The 21,040-nt window shown below is 38.7% G+C and overlaps 1 protein-coding gene across 11 annotated transcripts in view; it reads left to right on the top strand.

Annotated features, from left to right (window-relative positions):
* Cntn5 (contactin 5) overlaps positions 1-21,040 on the top strand; it is a 1,179,522-nt gene that overhangs the window by 1,116,878 nt on the left and 41,604 nt on the right. For all 11 annotated transcript variants that reach the window (XM_021171282.2, XM_029481828.1, XM_029481827.1 and 8 more), the window contains 2 exons: positions 17,100-17,170; positions 18,181-18,415. In XM_021171282.2, coding sequence (XP_021026941.1) covers positions 17,100-17,170; positions 18,181-18,415 — 306 coding nt within the window. The remainder of the gene's footprint in view (positions 1-17,099; positions 17,171-18,180; positions 18,416-21,040) is intronic.

Genomic DNA, 21,040 nt, shown 5'->3' with positions numbered 1-21,040 from the left:
GTTTTTCCATCTAAGGTTATTGAAAGTTTGGCTGGGTATAGTATCCTGGGTTGGCATTTGTGTTCTCTTAGTGTCTGTATAACATTTGTCCAAGCTCTTCTTCCTTTTATAGTCTCTGGTGAAAAATCTGGTGTAATTCTGGTAGGCTTGCCTTTATATGTTACTTGACCTTTTTCCCTTACTGCTTTTATATTCTATCTTTATTTAGTGCATTTGATGTTCTGATTATTATGTGTTGGGAGTTATTTCTTTTCTGGCCCAGTCTATTTGGAGTTCTGTAGGCTTCTTGTATGTTCATGGGCATCTCTTTCTTTAGGTTTGGGAAGTTTTCTTCTATAATTTTGTTGAAGATATTTGCCAGTCCTTTGAGTTGAAAATCTTCATTCTCATCTATTCCTTTTATCTGTAGGTTTGGTCTTTTCATTGTGTCCTGGATTTCCTGGGTGTTTTGAGTTAGGATCTTTTTGCGTTTTGTATTTTCTTTGATTGTTGTGTCGATGTTCTCTATGGAGTCTTCTGCACCTGAGATTCTCTCTTCCATCTCTTGTATTCTGTTACTGATGCTTGTATCTATGGTTCCAGATTTTCTTCCTAGGGTTTCTATCTGCAGCGTTGCCTCACTTTGGGTTTTCTTTATTGTGTCTACTTCCCATTTTAGGTCTTGGATGGTTTCATTCAATTCCATCACCTGTTTGGTCGTGTTTTCCTTTAATTCTGTAAGGGATTTTTGTGATTCCTCTTTAAGATCTTCTACCAGTTTGCAGTGTTTTCCTGTATTTCTTTGAGTGAGTTATTAAGGTCCTTCTTGATGTACTCTATCATCATCATGAGATATGATTTTAGATCCGGGTCTAGCTTTTCCTGTGTGTTGGGGTGCCCTGGACTGGGCGAGGTGGGAGTGCTGGGTTCTGGTGATGGTGAGTGGTCTTGATTTCTGTTAGTAAGATTCTCATGTTTACCTTTCGCCGTCTGGTAATCTCTGGAGTTAGTTGATTTAGTTTCTCTGGTTAGAGCTTGTTCCTCACATGATTCTGTTAGCCTCTATCAGCAGACCTGGGAGACTAGATCTCTCCTCTGAGTTTCAGTGGTCAGAGCACTCTCTGTGGGCAAGCTATCCTCTTACAGGGAAGGTGCACAGATATCTGGCATTAGGACCTCCCTCCTGGCCAAAGATGAAGGCCCAAAACAGGACCTGTCCCGAAGCTGAGTTGCTTTTGCCTGTCCCAGAAGCTGTTAGCTTCTCTATTCTACAGTGTCACCTGTACAGAGTACTCTCAGAGGAGTCCTGGAACCAAGATGTCTGCAGCTGATGCTCAGGCCAAGCACTTCCGGCCCGGGCGGACCCTTATCCTCTGTCCGGGTAAGTGGCCGGATGTCGGCAATTTTCAAATTCATCTGGAATAACAAACAATCTAGGATAGCAAAAACTAGTCTTAATAATAAAAGAACCTCTGGTGGAATCACCATGCCTGACCTCAAGCAGTACTACAGAGCAATTGTGATAAAAACTGCATGGTACTGGTTCAGCGACAGACAGGTTGATCAATGGAATAGAATTGAAGACCCAGAAATAAATCCACACACCTATGGTCACTTGATCTTTGACAAGGGAACTAAAACCATCTACTGGAAAAAAGACAGCATTTTCAACTAATGTTGCTGGCACAACTGACAGGTATCCTGTAGAAGAATGCAAATTGATCCATTCTGTTCTCCTTGTACAAAGCTCAAGTCTAAGTGGATCAAAGACCTCCACCTAAAACCGGAGACACTGAAATTTATAGAGGAGAAAGTCAGAGAAAGCCTTAAAAATATGAGTATAGGTGAAAAATTCCTAAACAGAACAGCAAATGCTTGTGCTGTAAGATCAAGAATTGACAAATGGGACCTCATAGTATTGCAAAGCTTCTGTAAGGCAAAAGAAACTGTCAATAAGACAAAAAGGCCACCAACAGTTTGGAAAATGATTTTTACAAATCCTAAATCTGATAAAGGACTAATATCCAATATATACAAAGAGCTCAAGAAGCTGGACTCCAGAAATTCAAATAACCCCATTAAAAAATGTGGTACAGAATTAAACAAAGAATTCTCAACTGAGGAATACCAAATGACTGAGAAGCACCTGAAAAAAATGTTTAACATCCTTAATCATCAGGGAAATGCAAATCAAAAGAACCCTGAGATTCCACCTCACACCAGTCAGAATGGCTAAGATTAAAAATTCAGGTGACAGCAGATGCTGTGGAGAACATGGGAAAGAGGAACACTTCTCATTGCTGGTGGGATTGCAAGCTTGTACAACCAGTCTGGAAATCAGTCTGGCAGTTCCTCAGAAAATTGGACATAGTACTAGAGGAGGATCCAGTAATACCTCTCCTGGGCATATACCCAGAAGATGTTTCAACTGGTAATAAGGACACATGCTCCACTATGTTCATATCAGCCTTATTTATAATAGCCAGAAGCTGCAAAGAACCCAGATGTCCCTCAAAAGAGGAATGGATACAGAAAATGTGGCACATTTACAGAATGGAATAGTACTTAGCTATTAAAAACAATGAATTTATGAAATTCTTGGGCAAATGGATGTATCTGGAGGATATAATCCTTAGTGAGGTAACCCAATCACAAAAAAAGTCACTTGATATGCATTTACTGGTAAGTGGGTATTAGCCCAAAAACTTAGAGTACTCTAGGCACAATTTGCAAAACACAAGAAAATCAAGAAGAAGGAAATCCAAAGTGTGGGTACTTCATTCCTCCTTAGAATAGGGAACAAAATACCCATGGAAGGAGTTACAGAGACAATCTTTGGAGCTAAGACAAAAGGATGGACCATCCAGAGACTGCCCCACTCAGGATCCATGCCATAACCAGCTACCAAATGCAGACACTATTGCATATTCTAGCAACATTTTGCTGATAGGACTCTGATTTAGCTGTCTTTTATGAGGCTATGCCAATGCCTGGCAAATACAGAAGTGGATGCTCACAGTCATCTATAGGATGGAACACAGGGCCCCCATTAGAGGAGCTAGAGAAAGTACCCAAGGAGCTGAAGGTGTCTGTAACCCTATAGGAGGTACAATAATATGAACTAACCAGTACTCCCAGAGCTCATGTCTCTAGCTGCATATGTAGCAGAAGATGGCCTAGTTGGCCACCAATGGGAGGAAAGGCCCTTGGTCTTGCAAAGAGTATATGCCCCAGTACGCGGGAATACCAGTGCCAGGAAGCGGGAGTGGGTGGGTTGGGAAGCAGGGTGAGGAGAGTGTATAGGCAACTTTCTGGATAGCATTTGAAATGTAAATGAAGAACTATCTAATAATTTTTTTTAAAAAAACAAAAAAGTACACACATAATATAGACTCACTGATAAGTGGATATTATCCCAGAAGCTCAGAATACCCAAGATACAGTTTGCAAAACTCATGAAATTTAAGAATAAGGAAGACCAAAGTGTCTTCTCTCCTTCTTAGAATGGGGAACAAAATACCCATGGAAGGAGTTAGTGACAAAGTGTGGAGTAGAGACTGAAGGAATAACCATCCTCAACCTGCCCCACCTTGTGATCCATCCCATAAAAACCCACCAAACACAGACACTATTGCAGATGCCAACAAGCACTTTCTGACAGGAGCCTGATAAAGATGTCTCCTGAGAGGCTCTGCCAGTTCCTGACTAATACAGAAGTGGATGCTCACAGTCATCCATTAGATAGAGCACAGGATCCCCAGTGGAGGAGCTAGAGAAAGTACCCAAGGAGCTGAAAGGGTTTGCAGACCCTGGAAGGGAAAACAATATGAACTAACCAGCAACTCCACAGCTCCCTGGGACTAAACCAGCAATCAAAGAAAACACATGGAGGGACTCAAGGCTCTAGCTGCATATGTAGTAAAGGATGGCCTAGTTGGTCATCAATGGGAGGAGAGGCCCTTGGTCCTGTGAAAGTTCTATGCCCCAGTATAGGGGAATACCTAAGTCAGGAAGCAGGAGTGGGTGGGTTGGGGAGCAGGGTGAGAGGGGAGAGGATAGTGCATTTACAGAGGGGAAACTAGGAAAGGAGATATCATTTGAAATGTAAATAAAGAAAATATCTAATAAAAAAAGTCAAGACTGAGAAATGCAGATAGTTAAAAAATTTTAATTATAATCCAGGCAGGTTTTTTTTGTTTTGTTTTTGTTTAAGAAAAAAAAAAAATCCTAACCAGCTAGGCAATGGAGATTCATGTCGTTAGTCCCATCATTGAGAGGCTGAGACAGGTGGATTTCTGTGAGTTCAAGACCATCCTGGGCAACAGAATTAGGCAAAGACAGCCAGGGCTACACATAGAAACCCTGTCTTGAAAAACTAAAAATTATAAAGAAAAAAGAATAACCAGAGAAGCAGATATTCTTATATTCAGAAGACAAGTGGAATAATGGGACACAATGGCTGGGACTCAATGCAGATCTTTCTCATGTCACAAGATGCTGTCAGTCTGTCTCCTTGCCAACTATGTGCACCACTGAAAAGAACAAAAGCTACTTCTAACTCTTTAGGGAATACCATTGGTGTTTGGTGTTAGTTTGGGAACTTTTGGGGAACTCTAATTTTTAATCTTTGTACAAAGTTATTTGGTAATTATTAATTGGAATATTTGTTTAAAGTAGACTTTAATTCTATTAGAAAAATAATTTGAAATGTCCCTCCAAAATCACCTTCTGTATAACTGATCCCCTCCCTCTCCACTCTCCTGAATGTTTGATTCATACCAGCTACTGGGATAACCATTCAGCTTCTTAATTACAAAGACTTCCCATGGTCCCTACCAAAGCTGTATTATTTAATGAGCCATGTAAATACTTACTCTAAGAGAAATTGGAGACTTTCAAGAAGAAAAAAAATGTTGTTAAATGATCATTTTCTTTTGTTTAGTTTTTAATTAAGCTGTGGTGGTAAAGTGTAACATGGTATTAAAACTGCTATTTACCAAAAACCTATAGTGGTCTCGCCTGTTTATACTAAGGCAACACCGTCTACTTAGGTCATTCCAGATACTTATAGGGATGATCCCAATGGATAAGAAAAGAGAAGAATAGCTCATATTCCAATGTGCCAGATCAAACCTGAAACAGCTAAGTACTTGTAACATGTGTATAAAATCTCAACTAGATCATCTGTCCATGCAGAGTAATTGCTCAAATAAATGTAGGAGCATGGGAGTTTAACTGTTCAGCAAAAGTAGAAACTTGATCCGAGGAGTTAAAATGTTCATGACATTTATCAGTAGCTGATTGAGAGAGAAAACTGCCTGGATGCTTAATTCTAAATCAGGTTCTCACTAATTACACTGAAAATAATATATTTGATTTTTTGAAATATGTATTTCTCTGAAAGCATTTATGAGATTTGAACTTTACAAGTTTCATGCTTTTAACAAGAATTAGAGAATCTTCATACCAGAAAAGCTCTGGGACATTATGTCAAATGTTTTATGTCATAATGTATTATAAACAAAGGGATATAATTAAAATCAGCAAGTTCTAGCATGATACAGCAGAGATAATGACTGTGTGTCATCAACTTACACAAGGAAATGCACGGCCATACAAGCCATCATATCTGCATAGTATTAAGAAATGTAAGCTTAGCGGACTTAGATTCCAATAGCAAAGCACTGTCCTAGGCTACAGCTCTTCAGACCTACCTGTTCTGTCTAGTCTATCTAATAGGCTTTTCAAAATCCACACATATGCATTATCAAAACACTGTTGGTCATCTGCCTCTTCTGGTGCTACATATGTCTCATTAAAAATGAAGAGTGTGAAGCAGATCTTAGTTCTTAGTTCTTCCCACTGATTATTTGACAATAGGTTAACTCGTCAGTTGAGAAGCTTGATTGCTAAGTATAGCTTGCCAAACATAAGTGATTTATGGGACAATTTAACCTAGAAACTACTCTTACATCAATGTGTTAATTTAGAAAAAGTTTTATTTTGCTTTCACAATCAGTGAAAACCTCAAGTTTTCACCCTTTTTTTTTGTCTTCCAATAATTGATTTTTTAAAAATTCACTTTATATCCCTATTACAGCCCCACCTCCTCCCAATCCTGCCCATACAAATCCCTCTCCCACTGCCCTCAGAGAAGGGGAAGCCTCCCTTGGGTACCATCTCACACCTAAGGTCCCCAACAGGACTAGATACACCCTCTTCCACTGGTGTGAAACCAGGCTGTCCAGGTATAGGGAAAGGTATCCAATGGCAGGCAACAGAATTAGAGATAGTCCCCACTCTACTTGTTAGGGGACCCACATTAAGATCAAGCTGCATATCTGCTACAAATATGTAGAGGGCCTAGGTCCAGTCCCTGCATGCTCCCTGGTTGGTGGCTCAGGCTCTGTGGGCCTCCATGGTCTCAGGTTAGTTAGTCTTGAGTTGGGGCAGTCATTGGTTGGTTGTTCTCCCTGTCTCTGCTCCATCTTTATCTCTGAACATCTTCTAGAAAAGACATGTTTTAGGTTGAAGGTTTTGTAGATGGATTGAAATCTCCCTTCCTCCTCTGGAAGTCCTGGCTACTTCAGTCTCTATTTCCCCCTCTGATAGTTTGAGTCACCCCCATAAACTCCCTGTAACCTCCCCTGTTCCAGGCCTCCAGCTAATCATCAGAAATGCCTTTCCATTTCCATTCCCCCACTTATGATCACCATCCCCATTCCCTTCCTACCCCTTCTCATCCCCAGTTCCCTCTCTCCATCAACCTCTGGTAACTATTTAGTTTCTCTTGAAATTCCCACATTCTCCCTTCAAACCTCCTTATTACCTAGTTTTTTGGGGTCTGTGGATTGTAGCATGATTATCTTGCACTTTATGGCTAATGTCCACTTATAAATGCATATATACCATACAAGTCTTTCTACCTTTGTTTTACCTCACTCAGGATGATATTCTCAAGTTCCATCCATTTACCTGAAAATTTCATGATGTCTTTGTTTTAGCTGAGCTTTAAATTGTGTGGATGTAACACATTTTCTTCATCCATTTTTCAGCTGAAGGACACTTATTTTGTTTCCAGCTTCTGACTATTACAGAGAAAACTGCTATTAACATTCCCATATAATGGAGCATCTTTTGGGTGTACAACCAGGAATGGTATAGCTGGGCTGAGGTAGAACTATTCCCCTTTACGTTTATTTAATTTTACATGCATATCTGTGATCCACTTTTCTGTCTAGTGCTTGGGGAGGCCAGAAGAGGACAATAGATTTCCTCTAATGCACATGAATTTATTATTTTTGGGAGTTTGCCATGATAGTGCCAAGCCATGTCTCTAGCCTCATTACTAGAAGCAATACCTGTTGATTTTTAAACATATTTTTACTCAGAAAGTTAAAATTTATGAAAAACTTAAATGTTTTCTAAAAACTAAAACATGACTGGGCTACACAGCGCTCCTTTCAGATTTTCAAGGCATTCGACTTTATAGTTCTTTGTACTCAATTCTACACCTAAGATTTCAGTGGACTTCAAGAGAGACTCACTTTGGAACTAATAGCTCATTGGACAGCTCTTGCCCAAAGGCTCTGATCAGCCCTTCATTTCAAGGACTGAACAAAACAGAGAGAGATCTTCCCATGCTGAGACTTTGCATGGAAATATGAGTTCTTAGTGACTTTTTTCCAAAGAAGAGAATTCAAACATCTAAGTTCCAGATATAAACTTAGATTAATTATGTAGACAATAACTTACCCTAAAAATATTAAAACAGTGTTATTCAGTTGTTTTGTTATTTTGCTACATATAGTTAGGGATAAATGTTAAGTGTGTACTTAGTGTATATGTATTCACTTTCTATTTTCTTTCCTTTTTTCCAGTTTTTTTTTTTTTTTTTTTGAGACAGGGTTTCTCTGTGTAGCCCTGGCTGTCCTGGAACTCACTCTGTAGAACAGGCTCTGATCTCGAACTCAGAAATCCACCTGCCTCTGCTTCTAAAGTGCTGGGATTAAAAGCATGCACCACCACTGCCTGGCTCTTTCTTTTTTCTTAAATTATTTTATATATTATCCAAATGTTGTTCCCCTTCAGGGTCCCCCTCTCAGAATTCTTCATCCCATTCTTTGCCTTTGAGAGGGTGGTCCCTGACCCACTGACCTATTCATGCCTCACACCTGGCCACATAATCTCACCTCATACCACCCCCCCAACATCTCTCTTTCCTGGAGCATCTAGTCTCTATAGGATTAAACACATCTTATCCCATTGAGGCTAGACAAGGCAGTCCTCTACAACATATGTGCTGGAGGCCATGAATCAGGCCATGTATGCTCTTTGGTTCGTGGCTTAGTCTCTGGGAGCTTCTAGGGGTCTGGGTTATTTTATACTGTTAGCCTTATGGGTTTGCCAACCCCTTCAGCTTCTTCAATCCTTCCCCTATCTCTACCACAGGGGTCTCTGAGCTCAGTCCAAAGGTTGGCTATACCTACATCTGTCTCAGTCAGCTGCTGGTAGAGCTCCTCAGGGGAAAGCCATGCTAGGCACATGTCTGCAAGCACAACATGGCATCAGTAATGGTAATGGTGTATTTACTTTCTAATTAAATAAATGTCTTAAAAGAAATCACAATGCTTGGTTATTAACAAGCTGTATGAAATTTACTATTGATTTAAGTAGGCATTAACTGATGGTCATGATACGCAGAATTCTGAAATTAACCAGAAACAGGACATGTGATTATATTGGTTTCCTTTCTACTGTTGTGATAAAAAATCATAAGCAAAATCAACTTAGAGAGGAAAGGGTTTATCTCGATTTATACTTGCAGTCAAAGATGTATGGAAATTAAAAATTAAAACAGAAAACATGGAGAATGCTACTCACTAGATTTCTCCCTTGATTTGCTCAACTTGCTTACTTTTATTTTATTTTTGTTAATTCAATTTTTACTATATATTTTCTTTTTTATTTTACTTTATTAGATATTTTCTTTATCTCCATGTCAAATGCTATCCCAAAAGTATATACCCCTGCCCTGCTCCCTTACCCACCCACTCCAATTCTTGGCCCTAGCATTCCCCTGTACTGGGGCATATAAATTTTACTGACTAGGCCATCTTCTGCTACATATGCAGCTAGCGAGACGAGCTCTGGGGATACTGGTTAGTTCATATTGTTGTTCCACCTATAGGGCTGCAGAACCTGTCAGCTCCTTGGTACTTTATCTAGCTCCTCCATTGGCGGCACTATGTTCCATCCTATAGATGACTGTTGAGCATCGACTTCTATATTTGCCAGGCACTGGCATAGCCTCCTAAGAGAAACCTATATCAGGGTTCCGTCAGCAAAATCTTGAAGGCATATGCAATAGTGTCTGCATTGGTGGCTGATTATGGGATGGATCTTCTGGTCTTCATTCTTCTTGATTTTCTTGTGTTTTGAAATTGTATCTATGGTACTCTAAGTTTTTGGGCAAATACCCACTTACCAGTGAATGCATATCAAGTGACTTCTTTTGTGATTGAGTTACCTCACTAAGGAAGATATCCTCCAGATACAATGGAGGAGCGTTCCTTGTTCTCCACATCCTCATCAAGCATCTGCTGTCACCTGAATTTTTGATCTGAGTCATTCTAACTAGTGTGAGGTGGTATCTCAGGGTTGTTTTGATTTGCATTTCCCTGATGATTAAGGATGTTAAACATTTTTTCAGGTGCTTCTCAGCCATTCGGTATTCCTTAGTTGAGAATTCTTTGTTTAGCTCTGTACCACATTTTTAAATGGGGTTATTTGAATTTTTGGAGTCCAGCTTCTTGAGCTCTTTGTATATATTGGATATTAGTCCCCTATCAGATTTAGGATTTGTAAAAATCATTTCCCAATCTGTTGGTGGCCTTTTGTCTTATTGACAGTGTCTTTTGCCTTATAGAAGCTTTGCAATACTATGAGGTCCCATTTGTCAATTCTTGATCTTACAGCACAAGCAACTGCTGTTCTGTTTAGGTATTTTTCCCCTGTGCCCATATCTTTGAGGCTTTTACACGCATTCTCCTCTATAAATTACAGTATCTCTGGTTTTATGTGGAGGTCTTTGCTCCACTTAGACGTGAGTTTTGCACAAGGAGATAAGAATGAGTCAATTTGCATTCTTCTACATGATAACCGCCAGTTGTGCCAGCACCATTTGTTGAAAATGCTGTCATTTTTCCACTGGATGGTTTTAGCTCCCTTGTCAAAGATCAAGTGACCATAGGTGTGTGGGTTCATTTCTGGGTCTTCAATTCTATTCCATTGATGTACCTGTCTGTCGCTGTACTAGTACCATGCAGTTTTTATCAATATTGCTCAGTAGTTCAGCTTAAGGTCAGGCATGGTGATTCCACCAGAGGTTCTTTTATTGTTGAGAATAATTTTTGCAATCATAGGTTATTTATTATTCCAGATGAATTTGCAAATTGACTTTTCTAACTCAGTGAAGAATTGAGTTGGAATTCTGATGGGGATTGCATTGAATCTGTAGATTGCTTTCAGCAGGATAGCCATTTTGACTATATTAATCCTGCAAATCCATGAGCATGAGACTTCTTTTCATCTTCTGAGATCTTCTACAATTTTGTTCTTCAGAGATTAGAAGTTCTTATCATACAGATCTTTCACTTCCTTAGTTAGAGTCACACGAAGGTATTTTATATTATGTGTAACTATTGTGAAGCATGTTGTTTCCCTAATTTCTTTCTCAGCCAATTTATCCTTTGTGTAGAAAAAGGCCACTGATTTGTTTGAGTAAAGTTTATATCCAGCTAGTGCACTGAAGCTGTTTATCAGGTTTAGAAATTCTGTGGTGGAATTTTTAAGGTCACTTATATATACTATCATATCATCTGCACATAGTGATATTTTGACTGTTTCCTTTCTAAATTGTATCCCCTTGATCTCCTTTTGTTGTTGAAATGCTCTGGCTACAAATTTAAGTACTTTATTGAATAGGTAGGGAGAAAGTGGGCAGCCTTGTCTAGTCCCTGATTTTAGTGGGATTGATTCAAGTTTCTCTCCATTTATTTTGATGTTGGCTACTGGTTTGCTGTATATTGCTTTTATTATGTTTAGTTATGGGCCTTGAATTCCTGATCTTTCCAAGACTTTTATCATGAATGGGTGTTGGATTTTGTCAAATGCTTTCTCAGCATCTAACNAGATGATCATGTGTTTTTGGTCTTTGAGTTTGTTTATATTGTTGATTATGTTGATAGATTTCCATATATTAGACCATCCCTGCATCGCTGGGATGAAGCCTACTTGGTCATGATGAATGATTGTTTTGATGTGTTCTTGGGTTCCGTTTGCAAGGACTCAACTGAATATTTTTTGCATTGATATTCATAAGGGAAGATGGTCTGAAGTTCTCTTTCTTTGTTTGATCTTTGTGTGGTGTAGGTATCACAGTAATTGTGGCTTCATTGAATGAGTTGGGTAGAGTACCTTCTGTTTCTATTTTGTGGAATAGTTTGAGGAGAGTTGGAATTAGGTCTTCTTTGAAGGTCTTATAGAAGTCTGCTCTAAACCCATGTGGTCAGGTGCTTTTTTTTGGATGGGAGACAATTGATGACTGCTTCTATTTCTTTAGGGTAATTGGGACTGTTTATATCATTAATCTGATCCTGATGTACTTTGGTACCTGTTATCTGTCTAGGAAGTTGTCCATTTTATCCAGGTTTCCTAGTTTTATTGAGTATAGCCTTTTGTAGTAGGGTCTAATGTTGTTTTGGATTTCCTCAGGTTCTGTTGTTATGTCTCCTTTTTCATTTCTGATTTTTGTTAATTAGGATATTGTCCCTGTGCCCTCTAGTTAGTCTGGCTAAGGGATTATCTTTCTTCTTGATTTTCTCAAAGAACCAGCTACTGGTTTGGTTGACTCTTTGAATAGTTCTTTTTGTTTCCACTTGGTTGATTTCAGCCCCGAGTTTGATTATTTCCTGCCTTCTACTCCTCTTGGGTGAATTTGCTTCCTTTAGTTCTAGAGCTTCTAGGTGTGCTGTCAGGCTGTTTGTGTATGCTCTCTGTAGTTTCTTTTTGGAGGAACTCAGGGCTATGAGTTTTCCTCTTAGGACTGCCTTCAATGTGTCCCATAAGTTTGGTTATGTTGTGGCTTCATTTTCATTAAACTCTAAATAGTCTTTAATTTCTCTCTTTATTTCATCCTTGACCAAGGAATCATTGAGTAGAGTGTTGTTCAGTTTCCGCATGAATATTGGCTTTCTATTTTTTATGTTGTTATTGAAGAACAGCCTTAGTCTGTGGTGATCAGATAGGATACATGGGATAATTTCAATATTTTTGTATCTGTGGAAGCCTGTTTTGTGACGAATTATATGGTCAATTTTGGAGGAGGTACCATGTAGTCCTGAGAAGAAGATATATACTTTTGTTTTAGGATAAAATGTTTATAGATATCTATTAAATCCATTTGTTTCATAACTTCTGTTAGTGTCCATGTGTCTCTGTTTAGTTTCTGTTTCCAGTATCTTTCTATTGCTGAGAGTGGTGTGTTGAAGTCTCCCACTATTATTGTGTGAGGTGCATTGTGTGCTTTAAGATTTACTAAAGTCTCTTTAATGACTGTGGATGCCCCTGTATTTGAAGTATAGACATTCGGAATTGAGAGTTCATCTTGGTAGATTTTATCTTTGATGAGTATGAAGTGCTCCTCCTTGTCTTTTTTGATAACTTTGGGTTGGAAGTCAATTTTATTCGATATTAGAATGGCTACTCCAGCATGTTTATTCGGATCATTTGCTTGGAAAATTGTTTTCCAGCCTTTCACTCTGAGATAGTATCTGTCTTTTTCCCTGAGTTTGGTTTCCTGTAAGCAGTATAATGATGGGTTCAGTTTGTGTAGCCAGTCTATTATTAGTCTATGTCTTTTTATTGGGGAATTGAGTCCATTGATGTTAAGAAAAATTAAAGAAAACTAATTGTTGCTTCCTGTTATTTTTGTTGTTAAAATTGGGATTCTGTTCTTGTAGCTTTCTTCTTTTTATGTTTGTTGAAGGATTACTTTCTTCCTTTTTCTACAGTGTAGTTTCTGTCCTGTGTTGATGTTTTCCCTGTATTATCCTTTGAAGGGCTGGATTCGTGGACAGATATTGTGTGAATTTGGTTTTATCATGGAATACTTTGGTTTCTCCATCTATGGTAATTGAGAGTTTTGCTGGGTATAGTAGCCTGAGCTGGCATTTGTGTTCTCTTTGGGTCTGCATAACATCTGTCCAGGATCTTCTGGCTTTCATAGTCTCTGGTGAGAAGTCTGGTATAATTCTGATAGCCCTGCCTTTATTTGTTACTTGACCTTTTTCCCTTACTGCTTTTAACATTCTATCTTTATTTAATGCATTTGTTGTTCTGATTATTAGGTGTTGGGAGGAATTTCTTTTCTGGTCCAGTCATTTTGGAGTTCTGTAGGCTTCTTGTATGTTCATGGGCATCTCTTTCTTTAGGTTTGGGATGTTTTCTTCCATGATTTTGTTGAAGATATTTGCTCTCCCTTTAAGTTGAAATTCTTCATTTGCATCTATTCCTATTATCTGTAGGTTTGGTCTTTTCATTGTGTCCTGGATTTCCTGGATGTTTTGAGTTTGAATCTTTTTGTATTCTGCATTTTCTTTGATTGTTGTGCCCATATTCTCTATGGAATCTTCTGCACCTGAGAGTCTCTCTTCAATCTCTTGTATTCTGTTGCTGATGCTTGCATCTTTGGCTCCTGATTTCTTTCCTAGGGTTTCTATCTCCAGGGTTGTCTTACTTTGGATTTTCTTTTTGTTTCTACTTCTCTTTTTAGGTCTTGGATGGTTTTGTTCAATTCCATCTCCTGTTTGGTTGTGTTTTCCTGTATTTCTTTAAGGACTTCTACTTGTTGAGCAGTGTTCTCCTGTATTTCTTTAAGTGAGTTATTCGTGCCCTTCTTAAAGTCCTCTACCAGCATCATGAGATATAATTTTAAATCTGAGTCTTGCTTTTCAGGTGTGTTAGGGTATAGAGGACTGGCTAAGTGGGAGTGCTGGGTTCTTATTATGGTGAGCTGTCTTAGTTTCTGTTAGTAAGATTCTTAAGTTTGCCTTTCGCCATCTGGTAATCTCTGGCGTTAGTTGTTATAGTTGTCTCTGGTTGGAGCTTGTTCCTCCTGTGATTCTGATATCTTCTATCAGCAGTCCTGGGTTTCCAGCTCTCTCCTGAGTCTCAGTGGTCAGAGTCCACTCTACAGGCAAGCTCTCCTCTTGCAGGCAAGCTGCAGACCTGCCTCCTGGCTGAAGATGAAGGCCTGAAACAGGGTCTGTCCCAGAAGATGTGCTGCCTCTGCAGTCTGGAAGCACCTTCACAGTCTGCACCTTCACAGACTGGTTTCAGAGGGACCTGAGACATAAGATGGCTCTCTCTCACCTGCTCTGGAGGTCGGAGCCCTCCCAGCCAGCCACCTCTCCTCTGGCAGGGAAAGGTGCCCAGATGTCTGAAGCCAAAACAGGGTCTGTCCCAGAAGCTGTTGCTTCTGCCTGTCCCATAAGCTGTTTCACTTCTGCAGTCTGCTTGCTCACCCTCCGCAGTCTGTGAGCTGACCTGCGCAGACTGGTCCCTGAGGGACCTGGGACACAAGATGGCCCCCTCACCTGCTCAGGCAGTCAGAGCCCTCCGGGAGTGGGAGGGGAATACCTCTCCTCTTGTGGGGCTAGATATTTTCTTCATTTACATTTCAAATACTATCCTGAAAGTCCCCTATAACTCCTCCACCCCCACTCCCCTACCTACCCACTCCCACTTCTTGGCTCTGGTGTTCCCCTGTATTGGGGCATATAAATTTTTCAAGACCAAGGGGCTTCTCTTCCCAATGATGGCTGACTAGGCCATCTTCTGCTACATATGCAGCTAGAGACGTGAGCTCCGGGGGTTCTGGTTAGTTCATATTGTTGTTCCACCTATAGGACTGCAGACCCCCTTCAGCTCCTTGAGTACTTTCTTTAGCTTCTCCATTGGGGGTCCTGTGTTCCACCCAATAGATGACAATGAGCATCCACTTCTGTATTTGCCAGGCACTGGCATAGCCTTACAAGAGACAACTATAACAGGGTCCTTTCAGCAAAATCTTGCTAGCATATGCAATAGTGTCTGCATGCTTTCTTAGACAAGCCAGCACAACCTTCCAGGATTGGCACACACTCAGTGGGCTGCCTCTCCCCCATATCAATCAGTATTCAACCCCACAGACTTGGCTACAGGCCAGCCTGATGGAGGCATTTTCTCAATTGCATATCTGCTTCTTGGATAACTCTAGCTTGAATGGAGGAGACATGAATTTAACTAGCATAGGAATGCATGTATTGTCTTTACAAGTACCCCTACTGTTAGCTTTACATACACTGTTGCCCAGAAAATAAACAAATTTAACATCACAGTCAATGTCACACAGACTGTCTTAGGAAACATGCTGCAGCACATGGATGTGTCTCAGGTTTCTAGAGTAGCAAGAATTAAAATCCCCAATGATGTGTGTGCCCACTGAGGAGCACACCAGTCTCTGACATGATCACAAAAATTATCCTGTCAAAATTCAGTGAATCTCAGAAAGAAAAATAATCTTTAAAAAGGAATTGTAAGAAGAATGATTAGGAGGGGTAGGCCTCAAACCAGAGTCCATGGGATTATTGCAATCAGAATGAACCATATGCATGCATGAAACTGTAGAAGAAAAATTCAAAACAAGCTTTTAAATATGTACGTTAATAAGTGATTTCCTTGATTTCATATTAACTAGGACATATTAACTATTGTCTGAATACTTTTTCTCTTCTTCATTGAACCCGTGTACTCTCTTATAACAAGGTAAAAGCAAATTGCAGATACTTCTGATGGAATTCACATCAATGAACTTGATAGATGAATAACCTGCAGAATGCATGTGGCTGTCAAAGAAATTCATGCACAGCTGCTAACCTTTGTATAGTCTGGTAGTAATAATGTTAGCAAGTATTTGAACAAGAGAAGAATTATGTCTTAGGAGAAATCCAAGGCCAATCAGCCCAAGCCTGGTTGCACAAAAGTTATTGATTTTAGTGTAGATCCTTATATATCCACAGGCTTTTCTTACCTACTTTCCTGGTCCAAGAATTCTGTATTTTATCTTTCTAGTACTACAATATATTGGGCTTCAGGTTTTTCATAGTATATAAAATGTTGTATAAAAAATCTACACTAGTAATTAACAGCTTTTCATTCCAAAGTAACGTATAGTAGTAGATTTAGTGTTTATGTGAATATCAATATTATCTTAAGTACATGCTGGGATACAAAGGCAAGACTGAAGTATAAAATTGCCAATGCAGGTACAGAGCCTGGAAATTATTTCTTTTAATAGTTTTCTTCATTTAACTGCCCTTCATTTGAACATATTTTCATTCAGCTGTAGATTTTGTAGTTTGGTGCAGTGAAGGGGAAGTTTATTTCTCTGACAGGTTTATTCTTTTAATCACTATTTATTTATAGACCTTGCACCAAGTGAGTCTGTATTTGCAGTGGCAGAAAGATTGATATTGACAGTTGCTTCTTCATTTAAGTGCATCCTCTTAAGTATTGTGGGTATGCCTTCCTTACACTGGAGCTTCCTGAAATAATGCTGCTATGGACCTGGAGAATTTTCCAGAACCTTAGCAGATGCAAGGATTATAAGAAGAAATAAAACAGTGGCAAAGAGAAGAATTAAGAGTAATTTAAAGAGTAAAATTTGCTCAATCATCAGTGAATTATCTTAGCTTTGGTGTTAGTTATGATTTATTTATATTATATATTATAAATATCAAGTAATATATAATATATAATAAATATTATAGATATAAAGTGAATATATATGTGTGTGTGTATATATATATATATATATATATATATATTACCAAGCTGTCCCAGAAAGCAAGGTATCTATACTATATTTTGCCTCAATAGTAATATGATAAATCTATCTTAAAGCAAATATTTGACTAATTTACAAGTTCTACCAAATTTAATTCAGGTGGTAATGGGCTGAGGTTAGGGAAATTACACATGTATTCATTTTATTCAGCCTTCATGCATTTTATCCACAGTTCCAAAGACGGCACCCAGCAACGTGAGTGGAAGAAGTGGAAGAAGGCATGAGTTGGTCATTGCCTGGGAGGTAAAAATGTCTTTACAAGTATCAGAATGGGTTGTTTGCTTAGATGCTAAGGCTATGCATGGAGAACATGTCCTGGTATAAGACTAGATGTTTCTGTCTGAATGAAGAAGCAGTATGGAAATCTACTACTCAGATGACCATGGCCCAGGAAAATTCCCCTCATCCTTACCCAGACCCATTCCTTTCATAAGTAAAACCATATGTCTTTTCTCCGTATTTCTGCCAGGGTACTTATTTCCCAACATCTGACCTCTGTTGATCCTCTTCTATGAACTTCATTTAATAGATTTTATCTCTTCCTTTACTCAGAACATAGTTTTTCTTTAAATTGGAATTCAAGTTAAAAAGGTCACTTACCACATAATTTCTGGCTATCTACAATGCTTTGTACACTCTGCTACTCAGGGGCTGGTGACTTCACACCATTGGCTTTTCAATATATTTACTTCCATCTGTAATATGTCATTGAAATGTTTAAGTAAATTTAAATGTAAGCCATATGTAGCATGAGAACTTTAAAAAATTGACAGTCCAGGATGGACGTTTGTTTCCTTGTTTTTCCAATTAGGAAACCACAGACACTGAAGAAAAGAACACTGAAGATCAGTCACACATTAACCTCTTTAATTTAATCTGCAGACCACTCTGCAGAGCATTAACTAGAGATGCCAGGCTTGCATCCTAATCATGACAGCTTTCTCTAGCATGCTCAGCTCTACAATAGAGTCCACAGATATTCAGCTCATATACATGACTAATTGGAGTACATTTTTTTCACCTCATGAGTTTCCAATATTTTTGTGTGTTTCCTTAGATACCAACAGAAAAAATTCCATTTTTATCTTGTATCTCTAAAGCCAAAGTGCATGTGTTGTCTTAGCTTTCAGTCTATAAACAATTCTGAGACTTTTCCCCATAGTTCTCTGTAACTTTGCAAAGCTAAGCATTAAGAGGATAGTGTTCTTCAGCCAGTTATTTTGTGGATTATTAACTGTGTTATCCTTCTTTAGCCAGTATCAGAAGAGTTTCAGAATGGGGAAGGCTTCGGCTACATAGTGGCATTCAGACCTAATGGAACGCGTGGCTGGAAGGAGAAAATGGTTACGTCTTCCGAGGCGTCCAAGTTCATTTACCGAGATGAAAGTGTCCCTCCTCTCACACCTTTTGAGGTCAAAGTTGGTGTTTATAATAATAAAGGTGATGGGCCTTTCAGCCAGATTGTAGTCATCTGTTCAGCTGAGGGAGGTCAGTGTCTTTATCCATCCATTTTATATGTCAATATTGTATTTTGTCATTTAATGAGATATGGTGTGCATGTTTTGGAAAATACCAGTTAGCCTAAGATTGAAAATCTCACTCATAATCCCATTATACTTGTTAGATGCAGCTAGTGAGACTTTCCCCAAATTCATCATTTTAAAAACTTACTCTGCATATGTTGATTTATGTTTTTTGTTCACTAATAATATATGACCAGCATATTCCATCATGTGAATAACATCAGTAATCTATATAGTGTATAATATTTTCTCTGGTTATTTTATCGTGTGTGGGTGTATGTGTGTGTTCTTGAACAAATGAAACTAAAAAGAAAGTAAAACTGAAGAGCAGAAAAGCAAAGGAGCCTGTGAAAGGTTAAGCATCTCTTAATTAAATCTCAAGAATTAAATGCATTAGTCCTTGATGTTCCTATAGCGCATGGTCATGAAGGAATGAGCTCATTCTTCTCTTACATACCTGCCTGGGGTAGAATCTAGAGAGTAAGTGTGCTCACTTTCCAAAGAACGAACTGAAAAACAGAAAGTCTTTATAGGTACTGCAGCTAAACCACAAAATCAACTTCTGCTGTCAAGGTCCTAAGTCTCTTTAAGCTTAAATACAAAATTGCAATCTTCGGAAAAAGATAGTGAGGAAGATCTTAGCTTTCTTCCTACTCCTATTCATGTGGAGAATTCAATGGACCTGCTAAAGTAAAAATATAAGAATAATTCAAAAGAAAATATTGCACAAAGGCAATAGCTGTTTGACCTTTCATATAAGCAAGATCGACACTAACTGAGCTGGGTGATTCATTCATGCCTATGTGAATAGCTCAGAAGAATTTCTAATTGGTTTGGTGCTGGGAGCTTCATGGGAAGAAATAAATAAGGTCATTTGAATGTAGAAAAACAAAGGTAGCACTTGATTTATATAAGATACACTTTCAAATAAAAGCTGCCATGCACCTTTGTAATTCGGGGCGAAGCTGTGAAGCTGAGCAAAACTTTATTCTAAGGAAACAATTAGCTAGGAAGGTGTAGAATCAAGTAAAAAACTAAAGGCGTTCCCCTGAGATTTTCATGTACTTACTACTTCAGATTGTGTTAGATACAGTCATGCTTTCTCTGTGTGTGTGTATGTATAAGTGCAAGGGGGAGGGGGAGGGACAGAGAAAGAGGGAGGTAGGGAGGAAGGAGAATAGGGAGAGAAAAGGGAGAGGGAGAGGGAATGAAAGAGGGGGAGAGAGAAAGAGAAAGAAAGGGAGAGACTTATCTAATTTAACCCTTTAAAATGAGTTTGAGGTCATAATTTGAAGCCCAAGTCTACTTTTCAGAAGACTGAGTCTTGGGGAGTCTGAGAAGTATACCCAGATCCATATTACTAAAGACAGACTTGTGGAGTATACAGTAAGTGGTACCTCTGGGCTTTCTACCACCTCCCCTACAGTATAGGAATCACAGCATATGCATTGGGCCTGGAGAAATGGATTACCAGTTTAAGAGAGCATCCTGCTTTTACAGATGGCCCACCTCTGATGGCTCACAAGCCCCTGAAACCCTAGCTCTAGCTTCAAGGGATCTGATTCTTTCTTCTGTTCTAAACTCAAGCACATATACCCACACACCTATATGTATGTCTACAGAGTTCGAGGCCAGACTGGCCTACAGAGTGAGTTCCAAGACAGCCAGGGATATACAGAGAAACCTTGTCAAACAAACAAACAAACAAACAAAAAATAAGTAAATAAAACAAGTCTACAAATAATAACAAGGAAATAAAGCTTTTCCTTTTAAATATCTTATTGAGAATATGGACATATATATGATTTTTTACTCCAAACAGCTGTTTGGTAGTGTGTATCTTGCCAGAAAGTACACAGCACTATTATTTTAAATTTCCTTCAAAGTAATTACCAAGCACATGGCAGCAGAGCTCACAGTGAGTCACAGATTTGAAAAGATGCCTTGTTTGTAGTGTCAGGGTTGCCTTTTATAGCATAATTTTATACATTTTTTTTACTTTAGCTTTGAAATTAAATTATAGCAGTCTTCTGCATTCCCTTTTTCTTTTATTTTCTTTCTTTCCTTCTTTTTTCTTTCTCTCTCTCTTCTCTCTTTCTCTCTTTCTTTCTTTCTTTCTTTCTTTCTTTCTTTCTTTCTTTCTTTCTTTTCTTTATCATTTTTGGTCTATGTGTCTTTAAACTTGAAATCGCTTGACTTTGGCACTTTTTCTTTCCAGTTAGATAAAAACATTCATACTTCCTTTCAAAGACACTGATGCTGTTGCTATAAAATATTTCACTGTAATACTTTATTTGACAATGAAAGATGCCAGTTGTTCAATATGAACAAGCTAACTTTCCTCTGATTGCAAGCTCTGAATTTTATCATGAATTAAATTTACAAAATTGGACAAAAAAATGACAAAATTTTGCCTGATAGTTTGCATCTTTAAATCACACCTGTCAAAAAAAGAGCAAAACAAACGGCTGGAAGAGCCAGCTAACTTCATGTGCAGCCACACTGTGATCTTAAGTAACTTGTCTAACCTCCTTTTACATAACAGAGAAGTAGAACACATCTGGAATGCTCATAATGCAAAAGTTAAATT

The sequence above is a fragment of the Mus caroli genome, chromosome 9 (genome assembly GCF_900094665.2).
Source record: "Mus caroli chromosome 9, CAROLI_EIJ_v1.1, whole genome shotgun sequence".
Lineage (NCBI taxonomy): Eukaryota > Metazoa > Chordata > Mammalia > Rodentia > Muridae > Mus > Mus caroli.
This window is presented reverse-complemented; position numbering and strand designations above follow the sequence as displayed.